The sequence below is a fragment of the Ahaetulla prasina genome, chromosome 13 (genome assembly GCF_028640845.1).
Source record: "Ahaetulla prasina isolate Xishuangbanna chromosome 13, ASM2864084v1, whole genome shotgun sequence".
Taxonomy (NCBI): domain Eukaryota; kingdom Metazoa; phylum Chordata; class Lepidosauria; order Squamata; family Colubridae; genus Ahaetulla; species Ahaetulla prasina.
Genome location: NC_080551.1, coordinates 8,922,448 through 8,950,447, shown reverse-complemented (window position 1 = coordinate 8,950,447; position 28,000 = coordinate 8,922,448). Strand labels below are relative to the sequence as shown.

Sequence of the window (28,000 nt, the reverse complement as noted above, 5' to 3'; positions counted from 1 at the left end):
GAGGAAAGCTATGGCAAAATTAGACAGCATATTAAAAAGCAGAGATATCACCCTGCCAACAAAAGTGCGTATAGTCAAGGCTATGGTTTTCCCAGTTGCAATGTATGGCTGTGAAAGTTGGACCATAAGAAAGGCTGAGCGCCAAAGAATTGAGGCCTTTGAACTCTGGTGCTGGAGAAGACTCCCGCGAGTCCCTTGGATTGCAGGGTGATCTAACCGGTCGGTCCTAGAGGAGATCAACCCTGACTGCTCTTTAGAAGGCCAGACCCTGAAGATGAAACTCAAATATTTTGGCCACCTAATGAGAAAGAAGGACTCACTGGAGAAGAGCCTAATGCTGGGAAAGATTGAGGGCAAAAGAAGAAGGGGACGACAGAGAACGAGGTGGCTGGATGGAGTCACTGAAGCAGTCAGTGTGAGCTTAAATGGACTCCAGAGGATGGTAGAGGACAGGAAGGCCTGGAGGAAAATTGTCCATGGGGTCACGATGGGTTGGACACGACTTCGCAACTAACAACAACAACAAAACTTAACAATCTCATTGCTTAGCAGCAGATGTTTCAGTCTCAATTGTGGTCATAAATTGAGGATTACCTGTATGGAAACATTGTGCTTTGTGGTTCAATCTAAGAGTGTTAGCACTGAAGACTCTTCTCACATGTCTGCCAGGCTCCAAAAGACATGTCAAGAGTCTACTGCAGGTTCCTTGTAAAAGGAGTTTAGAGCTCTCCCGAAAAAAACCTCACCAGACCAGTGTTTTTAAAAAGGGACTTCTGCTTTTTGGAAAAATTGCTCGTTTATCCTGCACAAAAGGACAATCTGAACAGGAAAAAAAAAAGAACCAAGTTCTGCCAACTGTGTGTTGCCAGTTCTGGAATAAACACATCACAGGTGTTTCATTGCTTCTGCTGATAAGAACAGCACAGGGCCTTCGCACTGCTTTTATTACCTGGGACGATGGGTAAAGGTAAAGGTTCCCCTTGCACATATGTGCTAGTCGTTGCCGACTCTAGGGGGCAGTGCTCATCTCCGTTTCAAGGCCGAAGAGCCAGCGCTGTCCGAAGACGTCTCCGTGGTCATGTGGCTGGCATGACTCAACGCCAAAGGCGCACGGAACGCTGTTACCTTTCTACAAAAGGTGGTCCCTATTTTTTCTACTTGCATTTTTTACGTGCTTTCGAAACTGCTAGGTTGGCAGAAGCTGGGACAAGTCACGGGAGCTCACCCCCGTTACACGGCAGGACTAGGGATTCGCACCGCTGAGCTGCCGACCTTTCGATCGACAAGCTCAACGTCCTAGCCCCTGAGCCACCGCGTAGAGGAAACCAATTCACAGTTTGCCTAACCCACTCCAGCTCTGGCAGCACCACTGTGTTGTGCATGAGCAAGTCACAACTCTGTGTGGCCGTCCACCGGCACTTCCTAGATGCCATCGGCTGTGAGTTCAGCTGTGTCACTTAGCACAGCCCTCCTCTCCCGGAAACAGTGCTGCCACCTGCCTCACCCCATGGTTCTCCTCTTCCATGTCCGTTTCCATGTGAGCTAGCTTGGAACGTGAGTTTAGCATTCTTTGACTTCAGAGGATAATTAGAACTGCAGAAAAAACAATTGCTACCAACCTGCCTTCCACTGAAGACCTGTATACTGCACGAATCAAGAAGAGGGCCGTGAAAATATTTACAGATCCCTCACATCCTGGACATAAACTGTTTCAACTCCTACCCTCAAAACGATGCTATAGAGCACTGCACACCAGAACAACTAGACAGAAGGACAGTTTCTTCCCTGAATACCATCACTCTGCTAAACAAATAATTCCCTCAACACTGTCAGACTATTTACTGAATCTGCACTACTATTAATCGTTTCATAGTTCCCATCACCAATCTCTTTCCACTTATGACTGTATGACTATAACTTGTTGCTGGCAATCCTTATGATTTATATTGATATATTGACCATCAATTGTGTTGTAAATGTTGTACCTTGATGAACGTATCTTTTCTTTTATGTACACTGAGAGCGTATGCACCAAGACAAATTCCTGTGTGTCCAATCACACTTGGCCAATAAAAATTCTATTCTATTCTTTCCAAAGGCTGCTGGACTCATATTCAAAAGTAGCCCAATAGGCATGAAGGAAGAGTGTGCCAAGCAGCAGCAACAGCAACAGCAGCAGCAGCAGACAGAGACTCCTTATGACTTTGTTATCATCCATGTGACTTTAGAATAGAATAACAGAGTTGGAAGAGACCTTGGAGGTCTTCTAGTCCAACCCCCTGTTTAGACAGGACAAATTAGATAGGTCAGTTGTGTGAATCTGCTCTTTTCTCAATTCAAGGAGCTTCCTACACTCTCCTCCCATGCACCACTAACCTCAATCCCATTGTAGGATGTGACAACTCAGAGGTATTTTTTTTAATTCACTCAAGATAAAACAACTATGACTTTTGCATTCTATCCTCGGTTTAAAAGTCTCTGCAATGCTCCGCTTGGAATTTGTAGTTGCTGAATGGAAAGGGCCAGCTGACATATCAAACTAGGTGGGTGAAAAACGTTTTAAAAATATTATATTTTAGCATTTGCTCTTGTACCAACAAATAGAATAGAATAGAATAGAATAGAATAGAATAGAATAGAATAGAATAGAATAGAATAGAATAGAATAGAATAGAATAGAAGAATTGGAAGGGACATTAGAGGTTTTCTAGTCCAACCCCCTGCTTAGGCAGGAAACCCTACACCACTTCAGACAAATGGTCATCCAACATCTTCTTAAAAACGTCCAGTGTTGGAGCATTCACAACTTCTGCAGGCAAATTGTTCCACTTATTAATTGTTCTAACTGTCAGGAAATTTCTCCTTAGTTCTATCATGTCTCCCCTAGTCCTTCCTTTTATTCTTATTATTCAGAGGTGGCGAAATCTTGTGGCTTAAACCTGCCGTTGTAAGTACCCACCTGCCTTCACCCAACCCAACCTTGCTTCTGACTGGGCAGAACAATTGGCGATTGTTTTCCTGCCCGCAGGAAGAAGCAGCAAAACTGGGGGAAAATCCACCTTGTCTTTTCTTTAACTTTAATGTGCCACCATAGAGAACACTTAACGGTGAATAGTTAGGATGCAGTATTGCAGGCTCATTCTGCCCACGGGCAGGCTTCTGACCGGCTCAAGGTTGACTCAGCCTTCCATCCTTCTGAGGTCGGTAAAATGAAGACCCAGATTGTTGGGGGCAAGAGGCTGAACTCTGCAAACTGTTTAGGGCTGTAAAAGCACCAAGAAGCGGGATATAAGCCTAAGGCAGTGGTTCTCAACCTTTATAGTGCTGTGACCCCTTTAATACAATTCCCCACGATGTGGCGGCCCCAACCGTAAAATTATTTTCGTTTTGAATTTATCGCGCCTGAAGCCGTATTGGCTAGCGATCTGAACTGCTTGCGATTGCCTTGAGGATGGAGGCATTAAAGCGGAGACTCCTCCCCTATTAAGTTTATGGCGCCTGAAGCCAGATTAGGCTAGCGATTGGGAGTGATTGCAGCTGGCTTGAGAGGGAGACATCAGAGCAAAGATTTCTCTCTTTTTTAATTCATCACGCCTAAAGCCGAATTCGGCTAGCGATTTGAAGAGCCTGCAACTGGCTTGAGAGGAGAGAGGGAGGGGAGGATGGAGGCATTAAAGCGGAGACTCCTCCCCTATTAAGTTTATCGCGCCTGAAGCCAGATTAGGCTAGCGATTGGGAGTGATTGCAGCTGGCTTGAGAGGGAGACATCAGAGCAAAGATTTCTCTCTTTTTTAATTCATCACGCCTGAAGCCGAATTCGGCTAGCGATTTGAAGAGCCTGCAGCTGGCTTGTGGAGTCAACCATTGGAGCGTGATTCTTCGACTCGGAAATATACTTTCCATATTTCCGATGGTCTTAGGCGACCCCTGGCAAATCGTCATTCGACCCCCAACGGGGTCGCGACCCACAGGTTGAGAACCCGCTGGCCTAAGTGCTATTGCTAGAGTTACTGCTATTAACTTGCAGACGATTTGTAAGGATAACACCACCTTTCCCAGCCTTGTTATTGTTGTAGAACAGGGACCACCAGTGGAGGCGGCACCATTTATGCCACTGCTGTCTTAGGCCTGCTGAAGGACTGCTGCAGAGCCCTTTGATAGAGCTGGCTGAACTCTCTTTTCGGCAGTCTTCCCTGGCTCTTATTCTGACAGTCAGCCGGAGACTTTTCATGATTAAGGGCATCAGAGAGATCCAGAAACAACTTTGGGAAGCTTTCAGGGACAGAAGCCAGGCAATTATTGTCATTTTAAAAGCAGGGGTAGATAATAATGTCATAGATCTGTTAAATATGTAATAGAGATATGTAAAGAGAAAAAAAATGCAATAAAAAATAAAGCAGGGGTAGATGGGGGAGAGAGAGATTGAGAGATTGAGAGGGGGGAGAGGAGGGAGAGATTGAGAGAGATTGAGAGGGGAGGGAGGAGAGAAAGGGAGGGAGGGGGAGAGAAGGAGAGGGAGGGAGGGAGGGAGAGAGAGAAGGAGGGAGGGAGAGAGAGGGGAGAGAGGGGAGAAGAGATTGAGAGAGGAGGAGAGAGGGAGGGAGGGGAGGGAGAGAGTTAGGGAGGGAGAGAGAGGAGGGAGGGAGAGAGGGAGGGAGGGGAAGAAAGAGATTGAGAGAGGAGAGAGAGATTGAGAGGGGGAGAGAGAGGAAGGAGGAGAAAGGGGGAGGGGGAGAGAGGGAGGGAGGGAGAAGGAGAGAGAGGGAGAGGGAGAAAAAGAAAGCAGGGGACTTTGTTGCTTGACCTCCAGCACAACTACCAATTCCAGGCAGTTTTTGACTTACAACCACAATTGAGCCCAGAATTTCCATTGCTAGGCAAATAGTTGTTAAATGAGTTTTGCCCCATTTTATGACTTTTCTTGCCACGGTCGTTAAGTGAATCCCTGCAGTTTTTTGTTAGTAACACAGTTGTTATGCGAACCTGGCTTCCCCATTGCTTATCAGAAGGTTGCAAAAAGGGGATCCCATGGACATTGTAACCCTCATAAATAAATACCAGTTGCCAACGCATCTGAATTTTATCCCTTGGCCATGGGAAGGCTGCAACCGTCATGTGAAAAAATAGTCATGTGTCACTTTTTTCAGGGCTGTCGTAACTCTGAACAGTCACTAAACCAATGGCTGTAAACCAAGGACTACCCATACAAGGCTGGACAAGGGGGGGAATGGAGTTATAGTACCGGAGTATTAGATACCTAGCACCACAATCAGGATCTGTCCTACGATGGATGCAGGGGTGAAATGCTCCTGGTTCAGACCGGATCGCCCAATCCAGTAGCGATGGCAGCGGGTGGTTTGGAGAACTGGTAGCAAAAATCCCTGCCCCCCACACCACCCATGCCCAACTGAGCCATCAGAGGTGTTTTTTTTTTTTACTTTTAAAAGCATTTTTTCTTTGGTTGAAAAAATGCTTTTAACAGTAAAAAAAAAGACGCCTCTGATGATCGCGTGGCTCAGCTGGGATCGTCAGAGGCTTTTAAAACCTCATGGGCCAAAGAGGTTGTAGAAAAAATGCTTTTAAAAGGCTCCTCTGGCGATCCCAGCTGAGTTGCCTGATCATCAGAGGCTTTTAAAAGCATTTTTTTACAACTTCTTCGGCCCAAGGCTTTTTTTTCTTTTAAAGGCCAAAAGAAATGCTTTTAAAAGAAAAGAAAAGCCTCTAACGATCAGGCAACTCAGCTGAGATCGTCAAAGGAGCCTTTTAAAAGCATTTTTTCTTCGGCTGAAGAGGTTGTAGAAAAAATGCTTTTAAAAGTAAAAAAAAAAAAGTTGGCCACACCCACCCAGTCACATTACCCCACCACCACCAAGCCACGCCCACAGAACCGGTGGTAACAAATTTTACATTTCACCCCTGGATGAATGGTTAGAAAAATAAAACTCCATTCTGGGTAGCCAGTCCTGCCACAAAACTCCTTCCACAGTGCTCCCAATTTAAATCCAAGTTTGTAATGATTTCAAATGCCTTCTAGCTAGAAGTCCCGTTTTCCAAGGACAGGAATGGTTTGCAAGGTTAAGCTGGATATGACGGCTCAACAGTGGATGATTATCCGTGTACCACGAGATGGTGATTTTTTGATTTTTTTACTTTTCTCCTCTAAGAAGGATCAGCTGTGATCCACTGCAATAACTTTGCAATGCTGCTAGCGGATGCAGCCTTCAGCTGTAGCTGCTTCCCTTGGAGAATTCTTCCACTCACATCCCAACCCGTTGACAGTAGCATCCTTGCATTTCGATCTAAGCGAGAGGTACAACAAATCTCAAGACCTAAGAGGAAGGATTTCTGGGAATTTTAACTTTTTGAGCCAGGATGGCGCAGTGGTTAGGGTGCAGTACAGCAGGCTATTTCTGCTGCCTGCCGGCTGCCTGAAATTTGGCAGTTCGAATCTCAGCAGGCCCAAGGTTGACTCAGCCTTCCATCTTTCCGAGGTGGGTAAAATGAGGACCCAGATTGTTGGGGGCGATAGGCTGACTCTGTAAACCACTTAGAGAGGGCTGAAAAACACTGTAAAGCAGTATATAAGTCTAAGTGCTATTGCTACTGCTATTGCTATTGCTATTGCTATTGCTATTCTATTCTATTCTATTCTATTCTATTCTATCACAATAGTAGTTAGAGTGCAGTACTGCAGGCTACTTCTGCTGCCTGCCGGCTGCCTGCAATTTGGCAGTTCGAATCCTACCAGGCTCAAGGTTGACTCAGCCTCCCATCCTTCCAAGGTGGGTAAAATGAGGACCCAGATTGTTGGGGGAAATACGCTAACTCTGTAAACCGCTTAGAGGGGGCTATAAAGCACTGTGAAGCGGTATACAAGTCTAAGTGCTATTGCTATTGGATTTAAGTCAGGGGTGGATAGGACACCAGCAGACCCTGGGTAGCAAGTATCTCCCAAGCCTGTTTATGGTCCATCAAACCTGCTGACCACTGTGGCTGAAAATGGCCATCATGAGATCCTACCATTTGAAGGTAGCACAAAAAATAAATAAATACAGAAAGTCCAGTGTAAGTTCTGCACACTATAAACACAGAGGGCTATCCTGCAAAGCTCTTTCCCAAAACTTGGAAAATGGAAAGGCCTAGTTCTGTCCATCTGCATAGGAAGGCCCTCACCTCAGGGGTGAAATCCAGCAGGTTCTGACAGGTTCTGAAGAACCGGTAGCGGAAATTTTGAGCAGTTCGGAAAACTGGCAAATACCACTTCTGGCTGGCCCCAGAGTGGGGTGGGACTGGAGATTTTGCAATATCCTTCCCCCAGGAGTGGGGAAAGAATGGAGATTTTGCAGTATCCTTCCTTTGCCATGCCCATTTAAGCCACACCCACCAAGCCACGCCCACAGAACCGGTAGTAAAAAAAATTGGATTTCACCACTGCCTCCCCTCTTTGTATAACATGGCCTCTCCCGTTATAGCCACTTCCCCATATAAAATCTTTAGCTTCACCATTAAAATTTCCCCACCTTGTTGACAGGCTGGGAAAGTTGGTACAAGAAGAAAATGGTCAGCCAAGCGGTTTCTGCAAGGCGGCTAGAAAAATCTACAACAACGAACGCCGAGCTCAAGGTGACCCATCTGGTCTGTAATTTATTGCAATCTCATTGCCCGACATGAAATTGAAGGTGACGGGTTTGCATTCTAGGGAGGTTGATACAGAAGGTGGAGCAGGTTTTTTTTTTTTTGGTTTTTTTTAGGACGAGTGTCTAAAGGAAATGTCAGCGTGGGTAGTGATCGCATCTATTCAATAGCACGGGGTTTTGTGTTTGTTTGTTTGTTTTTGTCAATGTACACATAATGCTACAGCTACAGGTCCCCACAATTAGCGGGTAGATGTATTAATACACAAGTTGCAGGCTGGGTACAAAACAAGTCCGTAGAAGTGCAGGAGAACATCACAAGAGGAAACGGGAAGACTCAGGTCTGGCTCTGGAGCCATCCATGTCCATATTTTTGTTTCCCTAAGAGTGGACCAGACCCTATGGCTTTTTTATATATATATATATATATTTAAGACAACAAGGAGGAAGCAGCTGGGATCTCAAGCTCAGTGAACAGATGGCAGAGAATACTGAACATGCATCAGCTGGACAGTATGCAACCGACTCTCATCTGTGCCATAGGTATCATTATGGTCATGCTGGCCTTTGACCGTAATTGAGATTTGATTTTGATTTGATTGGTGTAATCCTTACAGCGAGAGGCGCAGTCTTTTGGTTTGCTTGTTTTCATTTTTATGGCATTTTCTCTGAAGATGGCTTCTTTTTTCCCCTCCTGATTTTCTTTTTTTAAAATATTTTTTGGAGGCAAAACTGTGAAGCAATTTTGTCGATGATAGCAGAGCAATAGATAGATAGATAGATATCAATGTCAGCAAGTTTTCTGCAAACTGTCTGCAAAACAAGATGTAAGGATTGCGAGAAGTCTTTGGATCCTGGCGAGGAGGAAGATTCCTGAAAAGCATCCGGTTGATCGCTTTCTCATCTCAGAATCTTCCTGGCCGCCTTGGCAATAGTCCAAAACTCTGTATCCAAAAATAGTCCAAAACTCTGTATCCGCAATAGTGGATTGCATGTCTTCAGGCCATCCGGCCAATCACAATCTCTTGCCAATCTTGATAGCCTAAAATATGTCTTTGCCCTATACGCCAACGTTGACTTCCCTCCAGGCCTCCAAAAGTTAACCGTGGCATGGAATACTTGAGAACAAGACAACTTAAGCAGTGTCAGAGTTACAGCCTTCCTCCTCCTGAAAAATCTTCTTTTCCTCTAGCCGATGATGCATTTTCAGTCTGTACGACAAAAAAACTTTTAGTGGCTGCGGTCCTCAAGAGGATGCGAAGGACCGTGCCCGAATCTGTACTTTGCACTAACTCCAGTTAAGTGGACATCTATCAATAATTCAACTATTGCCATGCATTCATACGGCCATAGTGCACAACAATTTCCAATAGTTCAATGTTTTCTACATTGATGGATTAAATCCTTGCCCCTCTTTGTGGGGGTAGAGGAAGGACATATTTGGTTCTGGAAAACAACATTCAGCTGGAACCGGTTCAATCAAAGACAGCAGCAAAAAAAACCCTCATTTTGTAGAAATATTGCCCAATAGAGTACTAGAATACTGTCCAATGGGTTAAACTAACATTAGCAGCACTTTCTCTTTCTACTTCAGGGTCCATTACAGGAATTAAAATATCCATGGGGAAAATTGGAAGCATTCTGCTTTTTCTGAGACCATCAATGAGAATGAAATGGGTTGTTTATTCAGAGTACGTGAGTTGCTGTGTTTATGTGTGTGTTTACATGCATACTTCAGAACAATGTGTGTATTAGTTTGCATGTGCACATATATAATATATATATATAATGCAAATACAGGCCAGACTTTTTCAAATTGAATACAAAATCGAAATGACCTGAGTAAAGGATTGGACTAAATGGCCTTTGATTCCTACAATTCCATAAAAGAAGAAAGGGATTTGTTTATTCTGAGAACAGGAGAAGAGGCTGAGCAGGCCTCCCTGAAAATATAGGCAGGGTTACTTTAGGATCCCCTAAATAAGACTCTACCTTCTACCAAATGTGGGGCCGATGGCTGACATTTTGCCAAAGGAATTCTCTGAACCTTTGATGTGGGGTTGATATTTCTCAGCTTTGGCAACTTTGAAGATGTCTGGACTTCCATTCCCAGAACTGAGTTTGGGGAGTAGAAGACCACACATCTTGACGTGCCAAAGTTGAGAAGCACTGGACTAGGGACTCAACTGCATGTTTAGCGCCTGGGACATCCAGGTTCAAATGTCTCCTCCATGGAAATGCATGAGGCCAGTGAGTCTGCCTAAGCCCAACCTAAAAAAAGAATTGTTTTTTTTTGTGGGGGGAAATTGGAAGGAGTGTTATGTATTCTACCTTGCTCTTGGAGAAAAGAGAAGATAGATAGATAGATGATAGATAGATAGATAGATAGATAGATAGATAGATAGATAGATAGATAGATAGATAGATAGATAGATAGATAGATATAGACAGACAGACAGAAAGAAAGACAGACAGACCTGATGGATGGACAGAGAGATAGATAGATAGAATGGATGGATGGATGGATGGATGGATGGATGGACAGGTAGATAGACAGTTAGATAATGGATGGACAGATAGATGGATGGATTACATGGATGGATTACATGGATTAGATGGAATGGATGGATGGATGGATGGATAGATAGATAGATAGATATAGACAGACAGACAGACAGACAGAAAGACAGACAGACAGACAGACCTGATGGATGGACAGAGAGATAGATAGATAGAATGGATGGATGGATGGATGGATGGATGGATGGATGGACAGATAGATAGACAGTTAGATAATGGATGGACAGATAGATGGATGGATTACATGGATGGATTACATGGATTAGATGGAATGGATGGATAGATAGATAGATAGATAGATAGATAGATAGATAGATAGATAGATAGATAGATAGATAGATAGATAGATATAGACAGACAGACAGACAGACAGAAAGACAGACAGACAGACAGACCTGATGGATGGACAGAGAGATAGATAGATAGAATGGATGGATGGATGGATGGATGGACAGATAGATAGACAGATAGATAATGGATGGACAGATAGATGGATGGATTACATGGATGGATTACATGGATTAGATGGAATCGATGGATAGATAGATAGATAGATAGATAGATAGATAGATAGATAGATAGATAGATAGATAGATAGATAGATAGATAGATAGATAGATAAGATAGATAAAAATATCCTGGAAAACTCTAGAAATACAGATATCAAGCTATATTGATATCTACTGTATATTGATGTTTATACATTCCTTTTAATGTAGAATTTCTCCAATGTAGTAGGCTGTGGTGGCTACTGATTAGAACTTTGCACATATTTGTCAGGTAAGGGGTGTATCGTGTATTTGCCTGGCTGTGTGGGCTCCACCATCACTATACAATAGTCCTAGAATCAAGGTTTTAACTTTCCTTCAATAGAAAGTCGCTTCTTCTCCCCCTTTTCCCACAAAATATGAGGTATTGGCAGAGAAATATCGGTAGATGTTTTGATTTTCTTCTAAACAGGTCTCTTCACCGTAGGCCGGTGTTGCCTTTCATCCTCCAGCTGCTCACATCAGGACTTGGTCCCGTGTGTCCGGCAGCCTCAGGGATAGGAGGCCTCCTCCAACCAGAGCAGAAGAAGCCAGAAGAATGGGGATCACTTTGGTGATCCCAACAAAAGAGGCAAAGATGGAGTTCCCCAGGATGGCCCCCACTTTACAGACGCCGGTGAGTATCCCAAAGGCTGTGGCTCTAGATAAGAAGGAGAGAAAATCATAGAAAGGTTTCAGAATTCAAAAGCCAAAGATCCAAGGCTCAATTATTTTAACATATAAACATTTCAGTTCTGATGTGTACCCATCCCATAAAGCCCAATGAAAGTCTGGAATGGTGTGGGATCTCCTGCCCTTGGGCAGAGCTGTGGTCTGTCAGCAGCCTACGGTGCTGGTGGCAGAATCGGAGAGTGATGAGGCGGAGGCAAGGCCAGGGCCATCGAGAAATGGGGTGTGGACTCCAGAGCCTCCAGGGCCTGAGAGTAGTGAGAGTGAGGTGCGGACTCCAGAGCCTCCAGAGGCCGAAAGCAAGGAGGAGGAGAAACTGGGAGAGCCTGTCCCTAATGCCCGAATGAGAAGAGCTGCCAAGAGGCAGGAGCAGCTCAAGCAGAGAGGTCACCTCGGGGGTAGGGCCAAGAGATAATTGGCTCCTCCCATAAGATTTAAAAGGAGACTGGCATCGGTGTCTCAGTTTGCCGGAAAACAACATTGTAGCTGCGCTCGTCACATTCTCTGCTCTGGATGTTTCTGTGAGAAGACCTTGGCAGCTCTCCATTCTCTGCTCGAGACGCTTATCTGCAAAGGACTTTGGCAATTATCTAAATTGGACCAGGTTGGAAATAATGACAGACCGTTTTGTGTGAGAAGCCTTTGCTTTCTTTTGAGTTTCACGACGCTGGGAATGGGTCAATTCCCAGCTGCTTGAATAAAGTTTATTTTCATTAAGGACTGCGTTGGTTGCTACCTGCTCGAGTCTGGGTCACAACAGGCAGGGGATTGGACTAGAAGACCTCCAACCTCCCTTCCAACCCTCTTGTTCTATGTTCTATGTTCTTTTCTGGGACAGCAAAGTAGATGTGAGAAAGGGGAAGTTGGCCAGATTTCAAGCAATGCATTAGGCTAGGATACAAGTGACCGAAAGCTGGAAACCAGGATTCTCCAGAAAAGAGGTCAGCGCAAATGGATCACCTTTTATGTGTGGGATACAGCTCTACGGTGATGACGTTCAAGGCGTTCCACGCAGCGATGCTCGTGCCACAAAAGAGACATTGCCACCCGATCATGGCTGACTCGCTCTGGCCAAAGAACAAGAAGAAACAGCACACTGCCGAGATCAGCATGGAGCCTCCTGCAAGAGAAAGCAAGACAGAGGGGAGAAATATGAGCTTGGCAGTCAACAAAGTCAAAGATGGCATCCAGATCAGTAAGGTAAAGGTAAAGGTTCCCCTCGCACATACGTGCTAGTCGTTGCCGACTCTAGGGGGCGGTGCTCATCTCCGTTACAAAGCCAAAGAGCCAGCGCTGTCCGACGACGTCTCCGTGGTCATGTGGCCGGCATGACTCAATGCCAAAGGCGCACAGAACGCTGTTCCCTTCCCATCAAAGGTGGTCCCTATTTTTTCTACTTGCATTTTTAAGTGCTTTCGAAACTGCTAGGTTGGTAGAAGCTGGGACAAGTAACGGGAGCTCACCCCATTACACAGCAGCACTAGGGATTCGAACCGCTGAGCTGCCGACCTTTCGATCGACAAGCTCGACGTCCTAGCCCCTGAGCCACCACGTCCCTATTCCAGATCAGTGGTGACATTCAAATTTTTTCCTTACCGGTTCTGTGGGTGTGGCTTGGTGGGGGGGGAGTTCTTGTAACTGAGTGGGCGTGGACAACTCGGTGTCACTCACGGCTATACCCACTCAGTCACATGATCTCCCCCACCAAGCCACGCCCACAGAACCCGGTAGGAAAAAATGTGTGTAAGAGCACCAGAAGGGCTCATAGTGAATGCTGTGGCAGAGAGAAGCCGAACTTTTCTCCCTCCAATCACTGCAAAGCTGCTGCTCCCTTTATGGTCCCCCCCTCAGTCCACGCCCTCCCGGAGGTCAAAGTACCTTAAAGGGACAGGCTGCAGCAGCTCCGCTCTGAATGGTGGGAGAAAAGTCTGGATTCTCTCTGCTGCAGCATTTAACGTTGAATGGGTCAAGCGGCCAGAAGGGACGAGTGAGCGGCTGGAAGGGGTGAGTGGCGAGCGGGCAAGTGGGCAGGCATGGGCGGGGCCAACAAGGGATGGTTTTTACCGGTTTGGCAAACCAATCCAAATCATCCCTACCGATTCACCCGATTCGGTCCAACCCGGTCAAATTTCACTCCTGATCCAGATGTAGGTAATTAAAAACCCATCCTTTTAAAATGTGCCCTGGACAAAAGGTTTAATTGCATGATGGCTGTTTTGATGTCCCTGCAGATACTTCTGTTGTGTCTGTCCAAACTGAGTAGAACTTGAATGCCGTTTCTGGATCAGACCACTTCAAAGCAAAAACGGTGGGATGAAAGTTCATCGAGGGGTTGCAGGGGCTTAATGATGCTGAAACTGCCAGCCAGAAATTATTTGCACTTCAGCGGTTCGAGCCTGGCTCTGAGAGACTGGGTGAGCTCCCGCCGCTCACTCCCTGGCTCCTGCTCCTCTCAGCAGTTCGAAAACATGCAATATGGCAAGTAGATAAATGGGTACCACTTCCGTGGGGAAAACGTAGCTGAATTTGTGTGTGTGGAGACCAGAAGCTGGCACTGGACCTAGATGGATGTGAGGTAAGCAACATGAGGCAAGACAAGACAAGGAGGAGAACTGCCAGCAACCTGAGTGCCGCTAGTCAGCTGAGGAAAGTTAGTTAACTCCCTGCAATGCACCAAGGATAGGCACGCAAGCATAGAGCAGAATGAACTAGCAATTTAGGCTATGAGGACTGCATTGTGTCTACCATTTGTGGATTTCCCTTATTTAGGTTAAGGTAAAGGTTCCCATTCCACATATGAGCTAGTCGTTCTCGAATCTAGGGGGCGGTGCTCATCTCCATTTCAAAGTAACTGCTAGGTTGGCAGAAGCTGGGACAAATAACGGGAGCTCACCCCGTTACACTGCAGCACTAGGGATTCGAACTGCTGAACTGCTGACCTTTCGATCAACAAGCTCAGTGTCTTAGCCACCGAACCACCACATCCCTACCTCCCTTATTTAGCCATATGCTAAATGATAGCTAGCTAGCTAGATGAGAGAGAGAAAGAAACACAGACACAGAAAACTGATGGCAGTAAAAGTCCTAGTGAGCCAACAAGTCTGCCCTTTGAGGGTTTTTTTGTTTCTTGTTTTCCTTTTAATTTATGTATTTATGATTTATGATTTTTATTTATTTATTTATTTGTCAGATGATGGACATGTGTTTGCCCCAAGCATGTTTAAACTCAATTACTAATCACTGATCCGCTACCTCTGGTTCTAAACTACTATTACTCTTTCTGTGAAGTTATACACGCTAACATGACTTTTGAACTTCCTTCCTGTCAGTTTTAAGTTATGCAACACCCCTCACCCCCACCCCCGTGTTCCTGATTTTTACTTAATAACTACCAAGGAGGAAATAGTCCTGTGGAAGTTGATTGTGCCAGGAAGAAAAATGTACAGTTCCACCTTCTTAGGAATGTGCTATTTTTTTTCCACGCAGAGGGATTTTGCATTGTTTGTCGATTGTTTTAGAAAGCCAAGGAGAAGTCTTCAGCTAAATGCAACCCCCCAGGCCTTATTTGGAACCTGACCAGTCCCAGGAGGCTCTGTTGCTTGCTACCTCTGGATGCCTGGCTCTTGAAACAAGACATGGCAGTCATCACACGAAAGGACTGCCAGACCCATCCTTCTCCTTTGATACCGTTCATCCCAGTGGTGAAATCCAATTTTTTTTAATTACCAGTTCTGTGGGTGTGACTTGGTGGTCATGGTGTGGCTTGGTGGGCATGGCAAGGGAAGGATACTGCAAAATCCCCATTCCCACCCCACTCCTAAGAGAAGGATATTGCAAAATCTCCATTCCCACCCCACTCCTAAGAGAAGGATATTGCAAAATCCCCATTCCTTCCCCACTCTTGGGGGAAGGATATTGCAAAATCTCCATTCCTTCCCCACTCCTGGGGGAAGGATATTGCAAAATCTCCATTCCCACCCCACTCCTGGAGGACGAATATTGCAAAATTTCCATTCCCACCCCACTCCTGGGAGACGAATATTGCAAAATCTCTATTCCCATCCCACTCTGGGGCCAGCCAGAGGTGGTATTTGCTGGTTCTCCGAACTACTCAACATTTCTGCTACCGGTTCACCAGAACCTGCTGGATTTCACCCCTGGTTAATCCCCACTCACCAATCATCTTGATTCTTCCTAATTTGTCCATCAGCAGAGCTGAGATGATATTACCAGGCAAGACGGAAAGGCTACCCAAGAAGCTGACAAGGTAAATGAGGAAATCGTTGTCTTCCTCAAAATCCATCTGGCAACCCTTCTTCTGTCCAAAGTAAGAGACGTTCAAAAATTCACAGTCAACGAATTTATACTTGTAGAGATCTGTGAGAAGGAAACCATGGATGGCCATCACTAGAACAGCTTTCAAAGCGAGCAGCCAATCTCTAGCAGCTCAGATTCCTGGCGGGGGGACAGTCATTCACAGCAAGAGTGAGAATTATTGGGGGGGGGAGTGCATATTTCTCATGGGGTGGGGTTACAACGTTCTGAATTTCTGAGAGAATTTTAATGACTGAGGGGATCGTACGAACGATCTTCCATGAGGCCTTGTGGAGTCTTGAAAAGTAGGCCTGCAGAATTCTTCAGACATTTCTAACCTTTACCTAACTTCGCAATTTGGCTGGCATTGCAGGACCAGTATTTAAAAAGATCGTTGGGACCAGAGCTTCGTCAATCCCCAATCGAGAACCCTAATTCTACACGTTATTCTGAGAAGGAACATCTTTCCGACTGAAAGTTGGAAAGCTAGAAATCATGTCACGGCGTGGCTGTAGGGAGGTTTCGGACCGGACAGGATGGTGGTCGTGGGTTTCACAATTCCAGCCTAACTCATGTGCACATGGCTTTAAGGCTACTTTGCAAAAACAGAACAAGACTTAGATTGTGCTGATGGAACCTGAATCCTCTGCCCTGGTCTGATGGTCCTAGGAATACCGCTGAATCAAACCCTTAGCATGATGGTGGCTCAGCAGACTGAGCTGGTGGTTCAGCAGACTAAGACAGTCTGTTATTAACACAGCTGCTTGCAATTACTGCAAGTTCAAGTCCCACCAGGCCCAAGGTTGACTCAGCCTTCCATCCTTTATAAGGTAGGTAAAATGAGGACCCAGATTGTTGAGTGGGGCAATAAGTTGACTTTGTATATAATATACAAATGAATGAAGACTATTGCTTAGCACAGTGTAAGCCGCCCTGAGTCTTTAGAGAAGGGCGGGATATAAATTCAAATTAAAAAAAAAAATACAAATAATGACATGGCCTTTCTATCCTTCAAAAAGAAAGAAAAGTGAAGTTTGGGAGTCAGTCACAGACCTGCCACAAAGTAAACCTCTAAGCAGAAATGACTCTTGGCTCCATTGGTTGAGACAGGTATAGTTTTATGAGAGACCAAGTGTATTGGACTCACCGCCCTGAGTCCTTCGGGAGATAGGGCGGTATATAAATTTGATAAATAAATAAATAAATAAATATTGCAGTCATGCAGAGCCAGAACTAAGAATTGTGTGCCCCAAAATCACTAAGTTCTATTTCCTCCTACTTATGACTGTATGACTGTAACCTTGTTGCTGGTATCCTTAAGATTCATATTGACTGTTTCCCTATGACTATCATTAAGTGTTGTACCTTATGATTCTTGATGAAGGTATCTTTTCTTTTATGTACACCAAGAGCATATGCACCAAGACAAATTCCTTGTGTGTCCAATCACATTTGGCCAACAAAGAATTCTATTCTATTCTATTCTATTCTATTCTATTCTATTCTATTCTATTCTATTCTATTCTATTCTATTCTCTGTTAGATTTCCCCCCCCTTATCTGCCCCTCTCTGCCCACCCCACTGTAACCAATCAGGTCCATGCAAAATATTTTCACAACAGTCGGTCTGACAACAGGTCGGTATGCAGCTTCCTCTTTCTTCCAGCTGGGTGACCTTGAAGCAGCTTCTTGGGATGGCACAGTATCTACTTTCGTTTCCCTCAAGCATCCCTCCCCCCACCCGTCATTCCCTCTCCCCGCAGTTCATGGCAGACTGGCACTGCATAATAAAGTGAAGTACAGCAAACGTAAGGTGGCAGCTGACATTCAGTCCAGGGGTATCTGTAGGGTTTAATCAAATTATTCAACATGGCAGCTATGATGGTGTGATCCAAATTCTGCTTAATTACAGTTAAGTTGTGGGATTCAAATAATTTAACAACCAGTTCTCTGCCTTAATGACCAGCTGGGTAGGCATGGCTCAGTGGTCATGTGACCGTGTGGGCATGGCCAACTCAACATCACTCACGTCGATGGGTGCTTCATCTTAGCTGTTACAATGTAATAAGGGTTAATCAGAGAGGCAGTTTCTGTAAGCAGGACAATAAAGATGAGGCTAGAAACAACACCAGAATGTTTCCTTCCTGCCTTCCTTACAGGATTAGCCCTGTAAAGTGGGGGAAAAAAACAAAATAAGATTTCTTCCAAAAATCAATTCTCCGAACTGCTTAAAAAGTTAACAACTGGTTCTCCCGAATAGGTGCGAACCGGCTGAATCCCACCACTGTCATTACGGGTTGCAGATAGAGCTTGGATTCTACCACTGGAGCTGTCATCTTGACTATTTTGGCCACACAGGGCAAACCTTCCACTCCTCGGCTCTGCAGAGGGATTATTCCGCTTCTCTTGCAACTTCTGCTCTAAAGACTTGGTTCTGTGTCTTCTGCTTTTACAGGGGGGAAAAAAAAGCTCCCCTCCCCCATGCATGCATGCCCAGGTGCTCCTCCACGGTACCTGTGTCATAGAAGGTGGTATTTACAAGAGTGCACTTTTTGAAGAAGGTCTCGCTGGATGTCACATCTTCGAAATGACAGTCCTCAAAGAGGGAGTTGTCAAAAGTCACATCGCGCATTTTCATTTGAATGAACCTGAGGATGGACAAGAGCAGTGGTGGGATTCAAAACATTTTTATTACCAGTTCTGTGGGCGTGGCTTGGGGAGCATGACCAGGTGACAGGCAGCTTGGCTTCCTGCACCCCCTTGGGAGCAAAAATGGGTCGCAGGGGAAAATGTGCCCCCCTCGTGCCCCGTTTTGCACCTAGGAGGCCTCCCTGCACTTACGGGAGAGCCAAAATGGAGCAGGTGGGGACTCCTGGAAGGGGCGGGGTCAGCCAGCAATTTAACTACCAGTTCGCCTGAACCTGTTGAATCCCATCACTGGACAAGAGCTAAGTCCTTGCCAACATACCTCAAACCATTTTATTAGCAAAGTGCAGAAGGTAAGAAATACAATAGGCTATAGAATCTATCCAAGATGCAATGAGTTAAACCAAGACTAGGAGCATGTTTAAACTTAGAACACAAACCTTTCCTCCCACCTCCTCCCAGTTTTAGAAACTTTAGGTACTCATAGGCATTTTTGTTAGTGGAAGACTTGGAGAATTTGGATGTAAAGAGGTCCATCAAGCCTTGCTAAGACTTCCTTTAAAGGCTGCGGGGGGCAGGGGGGGCGGGAAATAAGTGAAATAATTCCAGAAGAAGCTGCTGGGATAGGAAACTAGATCGGGGTCTCCAACCTTGACAACTTTAAGATTTGTGGACTTCAATTCCCAGAATTCCTCAGCCAGCAAAGCTGGCTGAGGAATTCTGGGAGTTGAAGTCCACAAGTCTTAAAGTCCACAAGTCTTAAAGTTGTCAAGGTTGGAGACCCCTGAACTAGATGATACTCAGAAGCTCCCACTTCTGAAATTATTTCAATATACAATGACTGCAGCGATATTATTATATTCATTAAAAATGGAAAGATTCGACACGACCTACTATGGAGGAATGGATGGTGAAGTTGATCGATGTTGGTGAAAAGGATAAATTTCTTTTTTTTTTAATTGAAAAAGTTTTAACAAGCAAAAACATTTTTCCCCTTTCCCCTCCCCCAAAACCCCTTCCCCTCCTTCACCCCCGGCTTCCCGGGTCAATCACAAGGTATTGTTATACATAAACCAAACATAGAGTAAAATTTTCCTTTCTAATCCAATTAACCTCATCCAAATCTTTTCATTTCCTAACCCCCCCATTATATAAAATAATACTTCCTAATTATTCAAAGGCAATCTGATATTTCTTAATCTGATATCTGTTTTGTAAATAATCAATCCATTTTTTCCATTCAATTAAATATCTTTCCTGCGTATTGTCTTTCAAAAAAGCTGAGATTTTAGCCATCTCAGCCAAGTTAGTAACTTTCAATATCCATTCTTCTATTGTAGGTAACTCTTTTTTCTTCCAATATTGTCCAATCAACAGCCTTGCTGCTGTTATTAAGTTCAAAATCAATTTAGTCAAAAGGACAAATTTCTTGATTAGAAAAACAGACGCTCTAATGTTTATTGGTGATTGGAAGCCTCTTATGAGCTTTGTGAGAAAAAATTGGGAAAATGAGCTTGTGATCACTGATTTTAATGATTAGACAGGATGGATTATAGAAGGAAGAAGGTCATTAAATGCATCCCAACCATAACTTTCAGCAGCAAAGGTTTACATGAATTGCTTTCCTTCATATTGCCACAAGAGGTCAGAATGCCCCAAATAGAGACCAACAAGTACTTTTAAGGTGCAAAGAAACAGAGATAGATAGATGAAAGAAAGAAAGAAAGAAAGAAAGAAAGAAAGAAAGAAAGAAAGAAAGAAAGAAAGAAAGAAAGAAAGAAAGAAAGAAAGAAAGAAAGAAAGAAAGAAAGAAAGAAAGAAAGAAATCTGACATCTAAAATACAGGGAAGTTTCCTTCAAGTTGAGCTTGACTCCTGGTGCCTTCTGGTGTCAGCCCAGAAATGACCTGGCAGTGAGATCCTCTGGAATGCCAGATCTTTATTTACTTACACTTAATAAAATCTTGCCAAACTAAAGGTATAACCTTCTAACCTAATAAATATACCCTGAGATATTTTAGGGTTTGTTTTTTTTTAAATAACCTTTTCTTCGTTACATCAGCCAGAACAGGACTGTACAGTCTCTTGTCTTGGGCACCTCAGAAAAAAACAGAATAACAGAGTTGGAAGGGACCTTGGAGGTCTTCTAGTCCAGGGGTCTCCAACCTTGGTCCCTTTAAGACTTGTGGACTTCAACTCCCAGAATCCCTCAGCCAGCAAAGCTGGCTGAGGAACTCTGGGAGTTGAAGTCCACAAGTCTTAAAGGGACCAAGGTTGGAGACCCCTGTTCTAGTCCAACCCCCTGCTTAGGCAGGAAACCCTACACCACTTCAGACAAATGGTTATCCAACATCTTCTTAAAAACTTCCAGTGTTGGAGCATTCACAACTTCTGGAGGCAAGTAGTTCCACTGGTTAATTGTTCTAACGGTCAGGAAATTCCTCCTTAGTTCTAGGTTGAAATGTGCTGCTTTCCTCCCTGGGAAGTTGCAGTACGATTGTGGATATTTCTCCCTCCCTCCACTTCTTCCCCTGCTGCACATTCCATCACACATGGTTGTGCCCATGTGGTTTCCTTCGCAATAGTATGGAAGCGCTTTGCTTCTCTTCCTCTGGGAATTTTCTTCTCAAATTTAATGGAGAGCTGCAGGATTTCCCAGTGGGTATCGTCAAAAAACTAAACTGATCTGACCTTGCTCGACCCATCTGGATTGAGAAATGAAACGATCATACCTAAAAACCTCTAAAGCAATTATATTTCATCTCTTCTGAACTAAAATAGTTGAAGTGATGTAGCGTTATTTCTCCTGCTTTGAACAAACACGTGACATCAACCAGCTTACTCATGCAACAACTGAGAAACTGGTTAGTACAAGTGAAACATTCAGATCAGGGCTGAAATGTAAATTTTTTTACTACCGGTTCAGTAGGCGTGGCTTGGTGGTGGTGGTGGGGTAATGTGACTGGGTGGGCGTGGCCAACTCTTTTTTTTTACTTTTAAAAGCATTTTTTTACAGCTCCTTCAGCCGAAGAGCTTATAGAAAAAATGCTTTGAAAGGATTCTGACAATCCCAGCTGAGCAGTGCAATCATCAAAGGTTTTAGGTTTTTTTACTTTTAAAAGCATTTTTTCGGCGGAAGAAAAAATGCTTTTAAAAGTAAAAAAACCCTCTGATGATCATGCAGCTCAGCTGGGCAAGTGGCAGGGAAGGGGGGGGGCAGGATTTTTTGCTACCAGTTCTCCAAACCACCCGCCGCTATGGCTACCGGATTGGGCGATCCGGTCCGAACTGGGAGCATTTCACCCCTGATTCAGATTCAGAAATGTGAGCTTCTGCACAGTTTCCATTGGTAGCGTGTTGCAGTTGAACAAAGGTACATAGCAAGGGGTGGGTTCCTGGGGGTTTGGCAGGGTTCGGGCGCATCCTCTAGCCAAGGATTGCTGGGGTTCGCTGAACCCTCACATGCCACCTCTGGCTGGCCACGCCCATCCTGCCCCTCTCCTCCCAGGAGTCTCCATGCGGCCCATTGATCATTCCGGGTAAGTGCAGGGGCTGTGTGGAGGATCCAGAAGTCTGGAAATGGGCCTGTTTTCAGCCTCCGGAGGGACTCCAGAGCCCGGGAGAAGCAGTTTTAGCCCTCCCAAAGGCTCGAGAAAAGCCTCCGGAGCCTGGGGAGGGTGAAAAACGCCCCCGCCCCCACTGTGGTGCAGGCAGCTGAGTAGGCCATGCCCACCATGGCCATGCCCATCCCAGCAATGGGGCAGTGAACCCATTGCTAAAGGATCTGAAGCCCACCCCTGTACACAGCGCATGTTCCCAAATCTTTGTGTGCAACCCCAGTGTTGTGCCTCGCCCGCCCCGCTCTCCGCAGCTGGGCCCCTCTCATCTCCTGTTATCTCAGCCAGGGATTGATAGTGCAGACGAACGGCCTGGCATGCCTCCGGCCCCCAGTCCTGGCACCATGCCCGGACAAACCGAGCAAATAAACCCCTCCCCCACAGCATGTGAACGTGAGGAACCTGAAGCCAGTCACGAGCTGGAATTGCCAGCAGCTGGAGGGTGGACGGATCCACGCTTCCGGAAAATGGAGAGGCGACGTCAGCAAAAGGAAGGGAAGGGCAGGCCTGGATAAGTGCTGAGTCATGGAGCCACACTCCATGGCCTATATAAAGGATCTGGTTTCTGGCATTCTTTGAGTCAGGCAAAGTCTAATTTGGATTGCTGAAGTCACATCTTGGACTCCTGCCTGCCCTGAGAACTCTGACAGAACTTTGGCAAAGCTGCAGAGGCTCTGTGGCCACGCTTGATACAGACTTCCTTGACCCGGCCGTCAGAGGAAGAGTGGGACACGACACCCAGAGAGTCCTATAATGGTGCGTGAGAATGACCTGACAGGAGAAAGAGCTGCAGACCGGTCAGGCAAGAGATAATCTCAGCCCACAGAAGAAACAGGGGTGGAAAAAGCATCTCAAATGGGACCCTTCCTAATTTTCATTAGATTAAAAAATAAGAGAAACTTCCCGATTTGCAAGTTTCTGTCACTAGAAACTTACCATAAAGGTAGGCTTGGTGTTCATGGTTGGTGCCTCTTGTCTGGACTAACTCAAAGACCTGATATCTGAAAGTACCTCTCCCCTCCCTCCCTCCCTCCCTCCCTCCATTTCATTGTCTTGAAAATTAGGGAGGGTTCCTTCTGAGGTGTGTGGCACAGTGGCTTCGCGGTGAAGATCCTGGGCTTGTCGGCTGGAAAGCCGAAAGCCGGGTTCGAGACCCGAATGTCACGTGACAGGGTAAGCTCCCGTCCTTGCCCCAGCTCCTGACAAACGAGCAGTTCGAAAGCATGCAAATGCAAGTAAATAAATAGGTGCCACTTCGATGGGAAGGTAAAAGTGGTCCATGATGTCATGACTATGGAAATGGACCATAGACTTGATATGGCCTTGAAATGGAGATGCAGACTGGTCCCTGTAGTCGGCAACAACTAATGGAGTAAAATCCGTAGGGACTCCCCCTCCCTCCTTGTGAGATGTTTTCTCCACCTCCCATTCCTCCTTTGGACAAGATTTCCTTTATCAGACCATTGTCTAGGCTGCAGCTCTTCTTCCTATCTCCAAGGTCATCTCCACCTTCAAAAGCCACCCCTTAATGGAACCAAGTCTCCAATTTGTGGCAACCTTGGGTGGTCTCCCGAAGTGCTAAGCCACTTCAAACCTAGTTAGCATTTGGGTAGGAGAGTCTGGGCAAAAAGCCAGACAACCAAGGAAGCAATTATAAGCCACTTCTGTATTGACAAGGAACTGTTCGTGTAGCCCCGAGAGTTGAGTTGAACTAGAAGGATCTTGGGGTGTGTGTGTTTTTTTTTTTACTTAATCAAATAGAAGGAGGAAAGTATTACATCCATGCGGAATAATCACATTAAGTGGAATTAAATTAATTTAAAGGCCTAATAGCAGCCCTTAACTCCTAAGTGGTCGCTGGCTGCATATCGGCCAAATGTGCAACGTATTTCATTAAAGATTTTTCTGACCATCAATTTTTTGTTATCAGTTATATTATTACGGAATATACTGTTTTCTCTTCTCTTGGAATACACCATTTGTTAAAACAGCAAAGAGTATCTAAATTGAGAAGGATAAAACCATGACAAGGTATGAAGACCCCCTGGAGGTTCTCCTTCCCTCCCTAATTTAAAAATGAGTATCTCCCTGTGATCCTTAATTTAGAAATGGGTTTTCTGGAGCCATTTTCTCAATCTGGAGATAATATGAACCTTCTAGGTACTGTACAACCCATCAACTCATTCCAGCTCATTTTTCACACTCAAGCCCTCCCTGTGTTTGGAGGAAGGGTAGTAAGTAGTAGTTTTAAGTAGCTAAGTAGTAAAAGTAAATAGTAAGTAGTAAGTAGTAAAAATTTAAGTTTAAAACTTTAAGTAGTAAAAGAGATGGGATGCCTAAGAGCCTTTCCCCCCCCCCTCATTTTTGTGGGTCCTTTCCAGGATTTCAACTTCTATATCAGGAGAGTCAGGGATTAGTTAGCCCCTTGGTTACTAAGATATGGCTGCTGGGGAGAAGTTGGTTTATCCAACTGGTTCCTGCTGGGATGTGTTTCTGACAAAATCTAACTGCTGAACATGAATTGATTGGATCAATGAACTTCTTTGAATTGAATCCTACAGTCAGCGACCTCCCAAGAGCTGGGAGAGGATTCACATACCTTGTATGTGTCAGGCCTGGAAGCCATATTACCTTGGTGCCTTCAGAATCCAGGCCTGCCACAATCCTACCATGGGAAGTTGAGAGGTGGGATTGCATGAGTGAAGTAGAATTAGCCATAACAGAACTTCGCAGGGAAGTTCAAGGCCAGGGTGTCCGACAGCTGCACTGAGAAGAAAGGGGAGGTTGTCTTCTGTAGGTGAAGGAACTGACTGGAGCAGTGGTGGACATGTGGGAGAAGAGGGCAAGGTCTTGAACTTTCTTTTGGGTGAGGAAAACCCGGAAGCTCTCAGATTCGGGTTTTCCCAGATGTGCCAATATGACATCTCCAATAAAACATAACATAACATAACATAACAACAGAGTTGGAAGGGACCTTGGAGGCCTTCTAGTCCAACCCCCTGCCCAGGCAGGAAACCCTACACCATCTCAGTCAGATGGTTATCCAACATTTTCTTAAAAATTTCCAGTGTTGGAGCATTCACAACTTCTGAAGGCAAGTCGTTCCACTTATTAATTGTTCTAACTGTCAGGAAATTTCTCCTTAGTTCTAAGTTGCTTCTTTCTTTGATCAGTTTCCACCCATTGCTTCTTGTTCTACCCTCAGGTGCTCTGGAGAACAGCCCGACTCCCTCTTCTTTGTGGCAGCCTCTGAGATATTGGAACACAGCTATCATCTCTCCCCTAGTCCTTCTTTTCATTAAACTAGACATACCCAGTTCCTGCAATCGTTCTTCATATGTTTTAGCCTCCAGTCCCCTAATCATCTTTGTTGCTCTTCTCTGCACTCTTTCTAGAGTTAGCTTTCTAAAATTAGCTTTGAGGAATTGTAAGCCTCGGAATTTGATTTCATTGGGGGTGTTACTTGGAACCCTGACATTATGAGTTCCACCATTTGGAATATCGGGCAGAACGTGGTCCAGACCTAGAGGCTCAGGGGGATGATCACTGCAGGCTGGGGCACTCACCTGTCATTCTTGAATGTCCAATTCAAGTAGAGCTGGTTCCGGAGATTGAAGTCAAAGGTGAAGTCCTTCACTAATTCTGAATCGAAAACCTTCCTCTCAGACTTATATGCTTCCTCTTGGTAATACCGTATCATATCGGGGAACCAGACAATCAGGCCATAATAACTGCGGAGAAGTGGAAATATCAGCTGCATTGCTTTTCTAATCCAACCACGCAGTGTTGAAATGTAAAATTTGTTACTACCAGTTCTGTGGGCGTGGCTTGGTAGTGGTGGTGGTGATGGGGTAATGTCACTGGGTAGGCGTGGCCAACTTTTTTTTTTTTTTACTTTTAAAAGCATTTTTTCTACAACCTCTTCAGCCAAAAAGGTTGTAGAAAAATGCTTTTAAAAGGTTCTGACAATCCCAGCTGAGTTGCCTGATCATCAGAACCCTTTAAAAGCACTTTTTTTTACAACTTCTTCGACCGAAGAGGTTGTAGAAAAAATGCTTTTAAAAGGCTGAGCTGCACGATCATCAGAGGCTTTTTTTTTACTTTTAAAAGCATTTTTTCAGGCGAAGAAAAAATGCTTTTAAAAGTTAAAAAAAAATAATCTGATGATCGCGTGGCTCAGCTGGGCATGGGCGGGGGGGGGGCAGGGATTTTTGCTACCGATTCTCCGAACCACCCATGGTTCGCCATCATGGTCATAGCTGATATGTTGGACATACTGACTGCAGATCAAAGCTAAAAAACCCTCTAAGACACCTACCTTAAGGCCATTGAAAACCAGATAACTGACAGAAACAATGTGTTCATTCTGTACTGCGCTGTCAGACAATAAACCACATTGTCCATTACCTAGAAAATCAAAAAGAAAAAGTTGTAACGAAAGTAACTAATTCCTTGTAAAACCAGTGGCGATCTCAAATTAGTTCAATGAGACTGGTGACCTTAATTTATTCTATAATTTGTTGTGATTTCTTTCACCTTTCAAAAGGCATGTTCAACTAAGCTATTCAACTAAAATTCCCGTATTTAATCAACATCACTCAGAGGCTGTCAGTTTTATGTGAACTAATGTTTATTGGATCACATATTGTGCTAGGATATAATTTGTTTTGGTTGACCTTAGTTTAATTAGGAAATATATGGACCACAGTGACATATTCAACAAATCACGGTTAAACATTTATCATCATCACCTTCATTTAACAACCCCATAATCCCTTGCGGGGGTGGAGTCTGGGCAACTGAATGGAGCTAGCAGAGTGCTTTAATGGCTGGATGCCCTTCCTGTCGTCAATACGGAGTTTTTGTTCAGCTTATATATTCTCAGAGTGTCCAGAGAGAGAAATATCTGCCTCTACCTAGGATCGAACTCACAGCCTCCTGATTACGAGGCAAGAGCTCCAACTCTAGGCCACCGCACCACTCCTATGGTTAAACCAATTTCGTTGTATACATGATGTGCAATGACAATAAAGGCTATACTACTACTAAACATTTATGACTAAGCAAAATATGCAACCACATGGTCATAGATTTTCAAAATGCATTCCAGAATAGTTTCATCCCAAGGATTATTCATTGGAAGAAAAGCAGAATAAATTTTTGTATTAGGACATCTTAGATAACGCACTAGATTGTGACTAAAGGTGTCATAGGTACTTAGTCATTGTCTTCAAATACTAAATGGGAAAAAAATGTTGTTTCTTAAGCCATAAAATGGCTTGTTTGTTGGAACATTGCATGTTATGTGACCATGGTAACTGTGTTTTGCTATCTAGGTTATTGGGTTATATCCAAATCCTGGATGTATTTTGCTTAGTTATCCTTATTTAAATTAAATTAAATTAAATTAAGTTAAGTTAAATTGCAACTTATGACCATCATTTGTGTTGTTAATGTTGTACCTTTGATGTTTTTTTTTCTTTTCTTTTTTCTTTTTCTTTTATGTACACTGAGAGCATATGCACCAAAACAAATTCCTTGTGTGTCCAATCACACTTGGCCAATAAATTCTATTCTTATTCCTTACCTGTCTCATGGTGGTCATGGCTCTAACAAAGCAACGTTGGTACCATGTTCCTGTGGAGCTCTGTATTTCAATAAATTCGTCAACTTGCTTGGGAGTTTTTATCTGAGCTACCTGAAGAAGAAGAAAAGTGAAGTAGAATTTACAAAACTCATCATCACTAGCAGCCTCTTCAGACACAGCCTAGTTTGTGTTAGCAACTTCACAAAGGCTACAGAAGGCAGAGGAGGCCACAGTCTCATCTCTGAACTGCTAATCCTCTGGAAGCCAGAATTGTTTATGTCACTACGCAAAAGAAAATGTTGCCACATTCATTGGGGCTTTCCCTAAGATAAGCATATGCTGTACACCTAATACCTTCTCTGGATCTACTCCATCTTTTAGAAAGGATGGATATGTGGCCAAGATTC

The 28,000-nt window shown here is 44.4% G+C and overlaps 1 protein-coding gene across 1 annotated transcript in view; it reads right to left on the bottom strand.

Moving 5' to 3' along the window:
* Window positions 1–11,013: 11,013 nt before the first annotated feature.
* Window positions 11,014–28,000, bottom strand: part of SV2B (synaptic vesicle glycoprotein 2B) — a 41,449-nt gene continuing 24,462 nt past the window's right edge. Inside the window, exons 6-12 of the mRNA XM_058156458.1 lie at window positions 27,594–27,704; window positions 26,325–26,413; window positions 25,573–25,737; window positions 18,259–18,392; window positions 15,608–15,808; window positions 12,392–12,551; window positions 11,014–11,402 (exon numbers count right to left, since the gene is read on the bottom strand). Of these exons, the coding sequence (XP_058012441.1) occupies window positions 11,219–11,402; window positions 12,392–12,551; window positions 15,608–15,808; window positions 18,259–18,392; window positions 25,573–25,737; window positions 26,325–26,413; window positions 27,594–27,704 (1,044 nt within the window). The 3' untranslated portion in view covers window positions 11,014–11,218. The remainder of the gene's footprint in view (window positions 11,403–12,391; window positions 12,552–15,607; window positions 15,809–18,258; window positions 18,393–25,572; window positions 25,738–26,324; window positions 26,414–27,593; window positions 27,705–28,000) is intronic.